Consider the following 15,306-nt stretch of genomic DNA (forward strand, 5'->3'; position numbering starts at 1 on the left):
TGTGGTAGAGATGCTTTGAGATGATGGTTTGCGGGGGATTTCTAACCTCTTGTTGATATCGAAGCTGATGTAGAAATCCGGGAGACTCCCGTGAATTACATTTTAAATTTGTCGCTTTCAAAGGCTATTCGAATTTCTTATGGTTCTACCACATAAGTTCAAAACGTGTTTGAAACATTTACGATAAAATTAGGTTAGCATTACTGCAGTTGTAGTTACAATTAGCCACCCCACGGCTATACATTATATTATTAATGTACACGTTCTCTTAGTTTTAAAACTTCCCATAGGCTACACTAAAGTTGGCTAACTAGCTAGCTACCGAACATGAGCTACGTGCAAGTTGTTATGGTAGTCCAGAGAACAAATCCCTTACGTTTCTGACATTTCAACAGCAACTTTCCCCATAAATCTCAATTTCATGAACTGCTATTCATTAAAACTTAACATATGATGGCGTTACTTGCCAGTTTTATTTATCAATTTTGCCGGTAATATCTTCCGAACACCATTTCGGAAGAAAAAATAGGCTATCTGCATACAACGTATTATCTGTGCATTTCCGAATTCAGGTTCGTACACCAAATGCCATTCTGTGATCCTCAAAAATCCAATGTTTATATTAAGTTCTGATACAGAAATGTGTGAAGTCGTAGCATGGAGCGTACATTCAATGTCTCACGATAGAGTTCTGTGAGTCACAGACATAGACCGGAAACGGAAAGGCATTATTGCTTGACCTCTTCCTGTGAAGTTCCTGTTGTGTTTCTCAAACCAGGAAGATGGGTCTTGAATCCGCTAAATTGTCGGTATTTTTAATAGTCTTTTGGCTATCTAATGGTAAGTAATGTGTTTATTTTTTTCATTTTATCTTGCTATTGATCAACAGCCGGACGTTTATAAACTATGGCTATCGCCTGTAACTCCACCAGCGAGCAAACGGTATCCAATTGAAGCTAGTTAGCCACCTTGGTAGCTAAGCTAACTGGCTGATTCCATATGAGTTTATCTTTGTTAACAACCCGGATAAGTTACAGTGTCGATGGGTGTCATAATTAGGTTAGCTACATAGCTGAATTTTTAAATTTAGGTTACCGCTGAACCTCTGTCGCACTAATCTGTGTGTCATCCTGGTAAAGCTCGCCTGCCTACCCTCCGACAGGAGCAGGCGGGCATCCATCCAGACAAATTTCATTTTAAATATGGAGGCTAGACTATAGCCAGTAGCTATTGCTTTTAACAGTCAATTTGCTGGCGTGGCCATAGGTTTTAAGTAACGACGGTTTCGAAAATTAGTCTCTTTTGTTAAGATAGAAAGTCAGTGAGCTAGGTTTTGATCGCTGCAGGCAGTTTTTGCTGAACAAGAGGCGATTGTTTGTGGAGAGAGCGTCGCTCTGATTTAAAGCGACCCGAAGTATATATGCAGCTGATAGCGGCCGTTGGCGACAACCGCGTGTTTAGACCAGGGACAAGTCGTTTATGTAGAGATTCTCACGTCGCTTCGAAGTAACATACCCGTTATCATGTCGTTCGTTCTACTTATATTTTCTTGTGGACAGCATAACGTTTATTTTTGCATTGTTGTTTTGGCTAGTATTGTACTATCATATGACCAATGTGACTATGACTGTTTAATGTCACATGACGTTCACATTTAATTACTGCTTCTCTTCGTCACTCAACTGAAATGTACAGCAAAGCTGTACACGACAACTTGTTCTTAAGTACACAGTGTTGCCAGAATAAGGTCAAGTCCAATGCCCACAATGGCGTGTGTACTGGCGAAAACCCAACATTGCCAACTGGAATCTTGCAACAAAGGAATCGCTGAAATGAAACACAAATATGACCGTTCTGGCTTTCTTTTATTGCCACTTGACCTTTGTTTTTTATGAACACTTGGAACAATTTCAGGAGGGAGGGTGGAGGGGTGATTGTGGGACGAGAAAATTCAAAATGGCTGTTGCCTTTTCTCTCGCACGAGTGCATCAGAAGACAATTTTGTGAGAAGGTGACAGTGCTGAACGTGTGAGTGCATGTGTGTGTGTGTGTGTGTGTGTGCGCGCACGCACGCTTGTGCAGTTCAGCTTGATTTCTCTTTCATTTCCCCTCTCCCAGGTGTGAGATGTAACTCGGTGGAGCAGAAGATTTACGTCGTGCTCAACAACACGATTCCATGCGTTCGGCTGCTCAACGCCACTCACCAGATCGGCTGCCAGTGTGAGTGACTGCAGCACGGCATCCGGGGAAAACCAGATGAAACCAGCTGCCCAGCTTGCGTTCATTTTAGCATTGCAGAACTGTTTAACCACAGTATCTTTCAAAGTCAAGTTCATACAGGTGTCCAGTAGGCCTTTAAAGGCAGCAATAACTAAAGAGAGGGACAATTACCAGGCCCAGTAGAAGTACACACAGGAAGTGCTGGAATTAGCTGTATTTTGCCATTATAATCTATCTTGATGGACATAGGCTGTTTTAAATGACGTGCAGCGCATCTGTGTTAACATGGCGTACGTGTTGCCTAAGCTCTAAAACGGTGGGTTTAAAAAAGTGAATGCTGTGAAATAACACTGGAAAAAAAGGGATTTTTCTAACTATTCTATTCTCTCCCAGCCTCCATCTCAGGTGACACAGGTGTCATTCATGTCTTGGAGGCGGAGTCAGATTTGGACTGGGTACTAAGCTCTGGACCCAACCCACCCTACATGGTTATGATGGACGCACACCTGTTCAACAGGTACACTCACGCAGTGAGAGTGACTGCGACCCGGTCTGACTGTCTGTGATGTAGTGTGACTGACTGTGAGGCTGTGACTGACTGTGATGTAGTGACTGTGATGCAGTGAGAGGGACTGTGATGTAGTGACTGATGCAGTGAGAGGGACTGTGATGCAGTGACTGTGATGCAGTGAGAGGGACTGTGATACTGTGAGGCAGTGACTGGGACTGTGATGCAGTGAGTGACTGTGAGGCAGTGAGAGGGACTGTGATGCAGTGACTGTGATGCAGTGAGAGTGACTGTGATGCAGTGACTGTGACTGTGATGCAGTGTTCACTTCCCAGGGTGCAGTGACTCTTTCCTCCTCACGCAGGACCACCATGATAAGGTTGAAGGGTTCGCTGCGTGTGGCTGGTGTTGCCGTGGTGATCCCCAAATCTGGACCCTCAACGGGGTTCTCTCCTCACAATACCTGCCCAAATGAGGGCTCAGGTATAACGGCACAGGGCGGGGTGCAGGTTGGGGTAACATATACAGTACATGGGGGTTGGAGTGGGGGGGGTGGGGCAGGGCTCTGCTTTTGGGTCCAGGGTGATGGTGGTGGTGTTGGGGTACTCATGTTTTTTTTTGGCAAATGTGTTGAATTCTGAAATCACCACGTCTTTTAAATTCCGAATGCTCAACTGTACTCATATGGTTGCATGTGTAACCCCTGTATCAGTGAGGGCATGCTGTGAGACTGCATCGTTGTCTGTGGTACTGCTCTATAGCAGTGCCAAAGTGCGAGCCCACAGTGTGCGGTGTGCTTTTCCGTCAGGCGTTTACTCGGACAGCTATGGTCCTGACCTGGCCGGCTGCAACGGCACGGTGTGGAACCCTCTGGGGAACGGCCTGTCCTACGAGGACTTCAACTTCCCCATCTTCTCCCTGAAAGAGGACAACGAGACCGAGGTCATCCGAAAAGTGAGTGCACGTGTGTGCCTGTGGTAACCGCGAGTGTGCGTGTGTGTGTGTGTTTAGTAACTCTGTGTGTGAGTGTGTGTGCTTCTGTGTTTAGTAACTTTGTGTGTATATATGCGTGCGTGTTTAACTCTGTGTGTGTGTTTGTTTATGTGTGTGTGCGTGTGCGTGTTAGTAACTCTGCGTGTGTGTATGTTAGTAACTGTGTGTGTGTGTGTGCGCATGTGTGTTGTTAACTGTGTGTGTATGCTAGTAACTCTGCGTGTGTGTGTTAGTAACTCTGTGTGTGTGCGTGTGTGTTAACTGTGTGTGTGTGTATGTATAGTAACTCAGTGTGTATGTGTGTGTGTTAGTAACTCTGTGCGCCTATGTGTGTGTGCGCGTGTCTGTGTGTGTGTGTGTTAGTAACTCTGTGTGTGTGCATGTGTTAACTGTGTGTGTGTGTGTATGTATAGTAACTCAGTGTGTGTGTCTGTGTGTGTTAGGAACTCTGTGTGCGTGTGTGTGTATGTGTGTGTTAGTAACTCTGTGCGCCTATGTGTGTGTGCGCGTGTCTGTGTGTGTGTGTGTGTGTGTGTTTGTAACTCTGTGCCCGTGTGTGTGTGCGTATGTTAGTAACTCTGTGTGTGTGTGTGTATGTATAGTAACTCTGTGTGTGCGTGTGTGTTAGTAACTCTGTGCTTGTGTTGTTAACTGTGTGTGTGTATAGTAACTGTGTCTGTGTCCGCAGTGTTTCAGAGAGCACAACGTTGGGCTGAATGGCAGCACCCCTCAGTACCCGCTGTGTGCCATGCAGCTGTTCTCCCACATGCACGCCGTCACCAACACCGCCACCTGCATGAGACGCAACGACATCCAGACCAGCTTCAGCATCAGCCCCGGTGAGCCGGCCAAGGGTTCGCCAACCGTGTTTGTAACGCTTGTGGATTTTGTGTGAAAGCAGTGCTTATCTCTCTTGTAGAGATTGTGTGTGATATGCTCACGGTGTGTGTGTGTGTGTGTGTGTGTGTGTCTTTGTAAACTGTGTATCTCTGTTGTACAGATCGTGCGTGATGCGTTCACGGTGTGTGTGTCTGTGTGTAAACTGTGTGTATCTCTGTTGTAGAGATTGTGTGTGACACGTTCATGGTGTGTGTGTGTGTGTGTGTGTGTAAACTGTGTGTAAACTGTGTATCTGTGTTGTAGAGATCGTGTGTGACGCGCTCAGTGACTACAACGTCTGGGGTTCCATTGTGCCCCTCAACAACACGGAGAAGGGCCACAAAGAAAATCAGAGTGTGGTCATCGCCGCGGCACGGGTGAGTGACAAGCGTAGGCCACGCCCTATCGTTTTTCACCCTATCACTGCACAGCATCGTGAGTGAGTGACAAGCGCAGGGCCACGCCCCATCATTTTTCACCCTATCACTGCACAACAGCGCAAGTGAGTGACAGACAGCGGTAACACCTCTCCTGTTACATCGGTATGGAGCCCAAAGATGACATGGGGGAACAACCACTCACACACACACACACACACACAGACATTCACTAAACACACACAAACACAGTATACTTCATGATATACAGTCCACACTCACGCACACATACTCACTCACTCACTCGTGCACATATGCAAACAGCAGTTATCTCTCTCTTTCCCTCCCACCTTTCACACTCCATCCCTCTCTCTCTCCCTCTCTACCTCTCCCTCTCCCCCTCTCTCGCCCCTCTCTCTCTCCCCCACCCTCTCCCTCTCTCTCCCCTCTCTCTCTCCCTCACCCTCTCCCTGTCTCCATCCCTCTCTCTCTCTCAGCTGGACGGCAGGTCGTTCTTCTGGGACATTGCCCCCGCTGGGGAGGGCAGCATCACTGGATTCGTCACCCTACTGGCCGCCGCCCAAGCCCTGAGAGCAGTGACCCCGCCCACCCGAAATATCCTCTACGCCTTCTTCCAGGGGGTCAGTGTGTGCCTGTGTCTGAGATTATGAGGGCGTGAGAGTGTGGATTGTATATCATAGATTATACTGTGTGAGCGTGTAGTGTGTAGTGTGTGTGTGTGTGTGTGTGGTGTATATATTTGTGTGTGCAAGCATAACGTAGGAGTGTAAACGTTCTCCAACCTGGACCAGAAATGATAAAAAATCAGCCGTACAGATTTGTGGACCGCTGACCTGATCTAAGTGTAGCGCGCAGCGGCCGATATGCCGTTTTAAGCTTTGCGAACGGATTCACGCCAATCCTGTGCTACTCGGTTTCCGAGTGTGTGAGTCCTACGTCTCATTTTCCTGTCATTCGCCCTCTGCCCGGGTGTTGCCTCGTTTGTAATCGTATATTTTGTCGCATCTTTTCGGCATTGTTTGTCCTCGCCCCTGGATAAATGGTATTTTGTGTGTATTGTATACTGTGTTGTGTTTAGGGAGTGTAGCGTTTGTGTATAGTGTGTGAAAGCCCGTGTGTGTGTGACTCCTGCCTGCTCTCTCTGTAGGAGGCCTTTGACTACATCGGCAGCAGCCGAATGGTGTACGATATGGAGAAGGGGAAGTTCGTCATCGACCTGGAGAACATCCACTCCATACTGGAGATTGGACAGGTACAAACACACTTGCACAGTGTACACTGCTGTGCATACATAGTCACACACATACTCACACTAATTATCTCTCTCTTTCTCTCTCTGTCTGTCTGTGTGTGTGTGTGTGTGTGTTGTAGGTGGGGTTGAGGACAGACTCCAAGCTGTGGCTCCATTCTGACCCTATATCCAGGAAGAACAGCACCGTGAACTCAGAGGTGAGTGTGTCAGAGCAAATGTGTGTGTTTGTGTATGTGTAAGTGTGTAACTGTATCTACAGAGAAGTGTCTGTGATTGTATGTGTTATCAATACTGTTATCGTCTCCTCTCTCTCTCTCAACCTTACACCTCTACAGGTTCTGAAACTTGTAAACTACTTGAAGTCAGAAGCTCCTAAATTAAACATTACATTGGATGAGCCAGGTGTCACTCAGGCCCTCCCGCCCTCCTCCTTCCAGCGCTTCCTGCGAGCACGGCCAATCCCCGGGGTCGTGCTCACTGACCACCAATCCGCTTTCAGCAACAGGTGAGAGAGGCGGAGGGTTTGAGCAGGCAGCATTGGCTTACTTGAACCATTCTTTTTGCTGCTATTTTGAAGAACAGACACTTTGTTTTGTATGGTCCTGTTTACCTAAACCTATTATGTGTGGCCGCTGGATGTTGAGTAGGTCACGCAAGAGGGTACGCAGATTCCAAACTAAGTTACCTTTAATTTGTTCGTGTATTATATTATACTGAAAAGGCTATGGAAATTTCTGTTACGTGGGTGTTATTGAATATGCGTTGTAGGTTCCACTGTACTTTAAATTCTTAAACATTTGCATTTGTTACCTTCATATTTGTTACTTTGTGGTCTTTGTCGTGGTCCAAGATAAGACTATGTAGCTGTCAGTCATACGCTGGAATCAAGCAATTGTTCCCAGTTCAGCTATTTACAAATGGCCGCTGGCCAATCACAGACAGACTGGCCAGCTTTCTAAGCTTTTCCCTGGGCATCATGGGAAATGTAGTCCCCCATTTACACCGCTGGAATGCAGATGAGTGTTTAAAAAAATCAGTCATTACTGAGAATACTTCCACACCTCTTCCTCAGGTACTATGAGAGTCTCTATGACAACGCTGAGTACCTTAATGTGACATACCCGCCCAATCTGAGCCCGGAAGAACAGCTGGAATATGTCACTGACACCGCTAAGGTACTGTTCCTATAGCAACAGCAATCACACTGTCATTACAGAAATGCTGATACATCTTTAGTGTTGTTACCACGGTGACAGCACTGACGCTGCAATACGTCTGCATAGCGATGTTACATTTCTCATTTGGAAATTATCTCCACACACTCTCTCACTCTCTCCCTCTCCCTCCCTCTTTCTCTCTCACTCTCTCCCTCTCCCTCCCTCTTTCTCTCTCTCTCTCTCCTTCCCTCTCTCTCTCTCTCTCAACCTCTCTCCCTCCCTCCCCCTCCCTCTCTCTCTCTCTCCCTCCCTCCCCCACCCTCTCCCTCCCTCTCCCTCTCTCTCTCTCCTCCCCTCCCTCTACCCCCCCCCCCTCTCCCTCTCTCTCTCTCTCTCAACCTCTCCCCTCTCTCTCTCTCTCTCTCAGGCTCTGGCTGAGTTGGCTACAGTAGTGGCTCGCTCTCTGTACAGGCAGGCGGAAGGGGAGGAGTCTCAGCTGGCCAAAATCATTGCCGACCCCAAGATTGTGAGGAATTATGAGATCTAACTCGTTAAGAGCACTGACTGACTGAGCTCATTAAAACTACTGACAGACTGAGCTCATTAAAACTACTGACAGACTGTAACCCCTTAAGAGTACTGACAGACTGTAACCCCTTAAGAGTACTGACAGACTGTAACCCCTTAAGAGTACTAACAGACTGTAACCCCTAGATACTGACACTGTACCCCTAAAGTACTACAACTGTAACCCCTTAGAACTGTACCCCTCTCCCTCCTCCATCATCATCTCTCTCTCTTTCTCCTTCCCCCCCTCTCTCTCTCTCTCAGGTCACTCAGATGCTGTACGGGTTCTTGATTCAGACCAATAACAGCTGGTTTCAGGCTCTGATGAGTCCGGAGGGCCAAAAGATTCTAGGTGCGTCTCCCGCCTTTCCACATCCCCCCCATATAACCGCCACGATCACATGATCACGTGATCACATGATCACACGATCACATGATCCCCCACGTTGGCGCTCTTACCGCGGGCGGGTGTATAAAAAGCGCTCTGTGCTCACTGCTGTTCTGTTGCCCCCCCGACCCCCCCCCCCCACAGGACCACACCCCCCGCAGTACTACGTGGGTGTGCCCGTGTCCGGCAACCCGGTCAACACCCCCACCCGCCTGGTGCAGTACATCCTGGCCAACCTGACCGGCACCCCCGCCAACCTGACCCAGACCGAGTGCCAAAACCCAGAGGGCGTGGAGGGGGAGAGCAAAGAGGTGAGACTCACCTGTAACAGTCACCTGTACACACTATTATATCTATTATAGACTGTTATAACAACACTATACGGTCACTGATACGCACCATCACATTCTTATTATACACTACGCTACCGACTAATACTCACTACCGACAATACTCATACGGCTGCTAATAGACTATTGCACACAATTACAGTCTCCGATACACTCCATTATAGACTGTCATTGTACGCTACACAGCCACTAGTACAGTCTAATATACACTATTCAGCTGCTAATACAAATACAAAATGCGCTCTCATACACACTGTTGCAGTCACTAATGTGCGAGCGCACACACACACAGTGTCAGAACCAAGCGAAGCTCACACTTTCACACTCGTTTATTTTTTCTTTTCGTTTTTTGGCCTTTTTTCTTGCCTCGTTTTTTTTTGTGTATTTATCTTAAGCTTGTGAGATTTTTTGGCCTCTTCTCCATCTATTGTTGAACAAAGGAGAAATTAAAAATTAATAGTGTCTCTTCCTCTCCCTGTCTCTCTCTCTCTCTTTGTTTTGGTCTGTTTCTCTCTTTCGCTTCCCCCCCCCCCCACAGTTGTACTCCTACTTTTGGGTGCAGGGCTCAGTCTCGCCCAACAGCAGCGCGGAGGGGGGGCCGCATTGCGTGCGCGCAGCGGTGCGCCTCACTAAGGCGCTCTCCCCGGCCTTCGAGCTGCAGGACTACAGTTCCCATGACTACTCCACGTGGACGGAGTCTCGGTGGAAGAAAATCAGCGCGCGGATCTTCCTGGTGGCCAGCCGAGAGCTGGAGGTAACTGCACCAAAAAAACGCAGGCAGTGGTGCTCCGTCAGGTTCAGCTCGTACTCGTGACACGGACCCTCCCCGGTTTTTATGTGGAATCCGAAAACACGAGCGTGACCGATGTCTTCGTCCTCTTTTTCTGTTTGATGATTATTTGTTCGGTTTTGGGAAGAAGCCCCCGTGACCGCTCTGCTCACACTGCCCTCTCTCCTCCTCTGCGTTCCCTCTTTTCCTGGCTCTCCCTCCCTCTTCTCCCTCTCTGCTTTCCCTCTCTCCCTCTCTCCCTCTCTCCCTCTCCCCCTCCCACCCTTGCAGATGCTGACGCTGGGAGTGGGCGTGGCCGTGTTGCTGGTCTCTCTCCTGGTGACCTACTTCATCAGCTCCAAGGCTGACCTGCTCTTCAGCGCCAGCAGAGAGCCCGCTAGCGCCGCCTACTGACCCTTCCGCGGACGCGCACGCGTGATGCGCCTCAGCCTGCTGTCCCAGACGGGCTAGAGGCGGAGTCATGCAGATGATGTCACACTTGAGTGACAGCCACTACTGGACTGCTTTCAACTGGACAGGGTTTTTTTTTTTTTTGTTTTGTTTTGTTTTTTTTTGGTTCAGGATGTGATCGATGCAGAAATGTTGATATTTCCTTGTATTTTATTCAGAGAATCATGATTTGTTTACTGTACTTGGATTTTAGGCGCTAGATTTGATTTGATCTTGGGTGTTGAAATTCATTTGATGTGAGTGAGTGAGGTGAGTGCGTACGTTTGTATGTTTGCCCGCATGTGTGTGTGTGTGTGTGCTTGCATGCACGTGCGTGTATGTGTGTGTGTATGTATGACCATGCCCATGTGCGTATGTGCGTGTTGCGTACAGGTGTGTGTCTGTGTTTGTGTGTGTGTATGTGCGTGTATGTATGTATGTGCGTGTCCCTGTGTGTGTGTGTGTGTGTGTGTGTGTGCGATAGCGTGTCACAGCAGGTCTGATAGGTGTTTGTGGGGACTCCACAGTGTGTCCCCGGGTTGAAGGCATTATTAACGGCAGCAGCAGTGGCGGGACCAGACCAGCCAGCCAGCTAGCTGACTCACATGAGCACTACTGGATCAAATTTGTGTTTAGTTCTTTATCTGTGAACACGGTGCGAAGTGTTCAGCATTGGTGTGAGGACAAAAGCTGTAATCAAGAGAGAAGAAGACTTATTTGTGTGTTTAGGCTGTGGCATGCTTCGGTACAACTCACTGGGGGACAACGAGATGAGATTGTTGCCTTGGTAACTGAATAAATATGGCTTTCCCAGTCTTGTCTTTTGCATCTGTCATGCTTGTCTCTTCTGTGACAAAGAAAACTGTCGTGTGATGGTTTGTGGTCTGTGGATTGGTTTGTGGCATCTTTTGTGGTCGTAGTTCAGTCTCTGTGTGGAGGGTTAGTAGTCTGTCTGTGTGTGATGGGTTAGTGTTGAGTCTCTGTGTGATGGGTGAGTGGTCAGTCTGTATGTGGTGCCCTTCTGTTCAGTCTCTGTGATTGACTAGTGTTCAGTCTGCATGTGGTAGGCTAGTGTTAAGTCTGTGTGATGGGTTAGTGTTCAGTCTGCATGTGTTGTGCTAGTGTTCAGTCTGTATGTGGTAGGCTAGTGTTGAGTCTCTGTCATGGACTAGTGTTCAGTCTCTTGTGTGATAAATTGCTACTTAGCCTGTATGTGGTGTGCTAATATAGTGGGGACTTGGTTATTGGGTTAATAACCAACAGTTGTACTTACTCTAGCCAAATCCCTTATGTTTCCTTCAGAAGTCTATGCAGACCCCAGTTGTGGATTTGCATTTACATGTTAAAGGCTCGTCGTTTTTTAAAAAGGGAAAAGCATTTTTACAACTCGTATAGTTAACCACATTTTAACAGCGTTATAATTGGACCATGTTTGAGGTGTGTTGGTTCAAACCTGTGGGTGGAGCCAGTGTCCATATTTTGAAGCAAAATGCTATGGGCAAAAACAATTTTGCATGACGTCATATACGTACAAAGTATTGTCTTGTGGGAATTAGCGGGAAGGTGTATTTTGTTTGAAAGGACTGTTTATTATTCCTGTGAATACTTACGCATACTCGATTACTTGCCATTTTGCTATCTATAACCTGCAGATTTTGCCACCAATCTGACTTACAAGAAAAAAAAAATTTTCTTCTTTTTTTAACCATTTTCCACTGTAAAAGTTTTGTTTAATAATTTGGTCTTGCGTGCAGATTTTCATTTAGGATCATATTAATGAGCAAAAGTCCGATGTGAGAAACATGAGAAACGCTCGCCGGACGTCATGTAGAAAGGGATTTTCGGAGGAAGAATTTGTAGGAAAGCGAATCGGAGGCGGGGCGCTGGACGGATAGGGAGCGAAGGAACGAAAAGGAAAGTGAATTATTTGAATGGGCCCAGAGGATCCAGGAGCGCGCTTGCTGTGTGAAAGACGAAAAAAGGGTGCAAAAACGCAATATTTGAGAAAAGGGTGAACGAGAAATTCAAGCCCTTTCAGGAGTTGGATAACTAACGAAGTGCAGAGAAACGCTGTGGGATTTTTTTTCTTTCAAAGAAACGGGTAAGGGACGGGGCCACCTCGTCTTTTTGGCGACGAGGGGTTCGGTCGTATGTCGGTTTGAGGAATTCTTGGAAAGCTGGTTGCTGCGCATGGATTGAAAACATTTTTTTCACTCACATTTCTGATTTCATATTTTTAGTGAGATTTTTTTCCCTCAGGACCACAGAGATAATTCTCTGGGAAAACAGTCGGTAGACCCGCAGAGATGGACACAGGACCAAGCCAAACGAATAAGAATGGGAGTCGTTTGGGTTAATTGGACTTTGTTTTGAGAGGTAACTGCTAATATAATTACTAACCGAGGCTGGCCTCAGTGTTCACCGTCTACCAACAGACACATTTTCTCACACAAGAACAAAACAAACGTTAAATTCCTGTTTGGAAATCGGACACTGTTATCCTACTGTTCACGACAGTAACCCGGTGAGTCCCTTTCTGTCGATCCCATTGTTAGTAGTAGAGCGGGCTTAAAATGGGGGTAAAGTTGCATGAGAAAATTTTCGTTTCCGTGCAGCGTTTATGAATCAGACCTTCAAGGTTTCTGGATTGTGTGCAGCGTTACCTAATTATGGTTCGTTTACACGTTCAAAGTCACTATCACGTTGTGTTGCCTGGTCATTGTCCATGTAGAACTGTCGCATTGTACGAAGGCAACCTTTAATTATTTATGAATGGACTGTTGTAGTCTTGCAGTTAAAATTACAGAACAGAGACGCTCATTTAATTTCGAATATAACATTGCTGAAATACTTGACTTTGGTTTGCGTGATGCGCTAGCACAGCTAATTTTCAAACGGGATCTGGGAATAACGTTACCAGCTAGCGTTAGCTGGCAATGTATGATAAATTGGTCTCTAATTTGCCGTGAGCAGCTAGCAGCGTTTTTGGTCTATGTCTGCGTGCTTGAATTAAATGTGTTCTAAGCAGCTTTATCTGAACTGCTAGTGTAATGTGTAGTCTAGTGTTATCATTAAGCGCAAGCGTGTTGGTTCAATAAATTACAGTAGATCTAATGTTACTCAAGTGAATATCAGTGTGTTTTACAAATATGATCAGGGTTTTACAGATTATTTGTGCTAAAATAACCCAGCAGTTTAAATAAATAAAACTTCGTATGGGGGTATAACGTTAGCATGAACCCCCTATATCCACAAAACACTGGAACAGATTGCTGTAGTTTTAAGAACCGAATGGTAACAAACCATCTCGAGAAAAGTAAGAACAATAGATTTTACCCATTTATTGTATTTAAGTAATAATTAAATTCAAATATTTACTTCTTGCACATTTAACTAAGTTACACACTCGCACGTCAACCGCATAATATCTCATAACGGCCTTTTGAGTGGGTCTGTCCCGATCTGGGTGGCGAGATAATGCAGGCTATTGTCTAGGCTTGCTTCTATATTCCAAGCTAAACAAAAGGCCTCGAAGCCCCGGGCTCGTTTGGCGGGGCGGAGGGGCCGTGGGTGCTCTATGGACAACGGCTTGGGCTACTGCCAGTCCGTGGGCTTGATTGCGGCCTGTGATAGTGTGTTGTGTCAGGCGAAAAAAAAAATCAGGGCTTTTTTTTCTCTTTAAACTCACCTTGCTCTCTACCCTGTACACACCCTCTCAGAAACACGCATACGGCTCCAAACCGATAAGGGTGGTCAGTCCTTTTTTGGGTGTGGGAGTTTTTGGCATTTGGTAATGTATTTCTCATTCAGGCATCTTAAGTCACCGTAATGTTAAGGAGTGTCTTCAGTTCCCTTAACCTGACGGTACCTTCACTGTGTGTTATTCAACAATAACCACATGTTGGTGCACACTGACTACCCAGTACTGCCCATTTCTTAGACATTACTTCCCGTGGCTGTTCTATTTCTGAAGGTCTGGTTAGATTGAACTTGACTGCGTGCGTGTGTGTGTGTGTGAGAGGACATTGTGGTGTAAGCTTACAGTGTCGTATGAATGCAGCTCAGTATAAAGTGGGTTACGGAGCAGAGAGAAGAATGAGTAACACGATCTCACCTGCCCCACCTGTATGTACAGGTACACAAGTGCTGTGCACCTCACGGTTACTCGCACCTTTTAATCCTTCACAGCGTACCTGTACACGTGCTGTACCTGCGCACCTTCGTACTTTTCTGTCCTCAGCACCATTGCGCGTTCCATTACGCACCTGTATGAACCGCCACTGTACACCTAAGAACACCTGTCTACACATTTACACTCTATACTACACCTCTTTACACCTTTCTGTGTGAAATTGTACACGTTTATAAGTCTGTGCGCTGGTGTCCTGTTGGCGTGAGGATCTCTGTTCTCTCCGGGGGAGGGGGGGATGGTTGGAGAGAAGGTTAAGAATAGAAACACCTTTTATTGAATTTGTCACCAGATTAAGACTCAGTAAGTTGGTCAGCGTGATATTTGCTCACAAGACCCAGCTAATTTCCTCATCTCGCACTTACCCATGTGCACACTTGTGCGCACACACACACAGACGCTCACACACACACACTCGCAAGCACGAAAAGAGATGTTTTCTCCAGTAGATTCCCTTTAGTGAAGACCCCCCTCCCACCCTCACCCACCCCAAAGCAAAGGGGTGAGAAGGGGGGAGGGTGTCAGAAGGTCAGATCACCATGGAAACTGCCAACCCCAAACTCTTCCACCCATACGCCCTCTTTCATCACCATGGCAGCAGCAGGACCCCGTTACCTGGGAGACCGCATGAGAACACGAGAGAATGCAGGAGGGAGAGCAGAAATGTTTTTCCCTTTTTTTTTTTGGTAAAATGGAAGATCCCAGATAGAGCTACCATTGTGCCTACTGCTTGATCAGCTAACGGCCCTCTCTTCCTCCTCCGCCTCCTCCTCCTCTCCTCCTCCCACAGTTTCTCCCCACTCCTCCCTCCCAGCCACCGCCTCTCCCTCTGTCCTTCTCCTCTCCCTCTCCTCCGGCCTCCAAGATAGATTCCCTCAGGAGTAAGGTAGACCTGCTGAAGCTCCCGCTCGCCCTCTCTGCCAAATCCCTCTCTAAGCGGAAGAGCCAGCAGGGCGGCGCCGGGGAGCGAGGGATCGGGGGAGGGGCGCAGAAGCCCTGCCCAGCCGGCCGCCAGAGAGAGAGAGAGATGGACACCGAGTCGCAGTACAGTGGCTACTCCTACAAGAGCTCCCACTCGCGGAGCTCCCGCAAGCACAGGTACCCGAGACACCGCGTGCACTGTACACACGCTATACATGCATGATATGCACCCATGCTAAACACGCTGCACACGCTGTACATGTAT

At 47.2% G+C, this 15,306-nt stretch overlaps 1 protein-coding gene and 1 long non-coding RNA gene across 2 annotated transcripts; both read left to right on the forward strand.

Annotated features, from left to right (window-relative positions):
- Positions 1-684: 684 nt before the first annotated feature.
- Positions 685-10,757, forward strand: ncstn (nicastrin). The gene is made up of 17 exons (XM_064345983.1): positions 685-840; positions 2,119-2,220; positions 2,614-2,737; positions 3,093-3,211; positions 3,537-3,682; positions 4,410-4,560; positions 4,865-4,977; positions 5,475-5,618; positions 6,146-6,250; positions 6,370-6,447; positions 6,586-6,755; positions 7,323-7,425; positions 7,835-7,933; positions 8,239-8,326; positions 8,507-8,673; positions 9,251-9,466; positions 9,773-10,757. The coding sequence occupies exons 1-17, from the start codon at positions 783-785 to the stop codon at positions 9,893-9,895; spliced, it is 2,106 nt and encodes a 701-aa protein (XP_064202053.1). The 5' UTR covers positions 685-782; the 3' UTR covers positions 9,896-10,757.
- Positions 10,758-10,863: 106 nt separating this feature from the next.
- On the forward strand, positions 10,864-15,306 carry LOC135260612 (uncharacterized). Its single transcript, XR_010331678.1, has 3 exons — positions 10,864-12,032; positions 12,191-12,455; positions 14,911-15,306. It is a non-coding gene; the product is annotated as an uncharacterized LOC135260612 (long non-coding RNA).

The sequence above is a fragment of the Anguilla rostrata genome, chromosome 8 (genome assembly GCF_018555375.3).
Source record: "Anguilla rostrata isolate EN2019 chromosome 8, ASM1855537v3, whole genome shotgun sequence".
Taxonomy (NCBI): domain Eukaryota; kingdom Metazoa; phylum Chordata; class Actinopteri; order Anguilliformes; family Anguillidae; genus Anguilla; species Anguilla rostrata.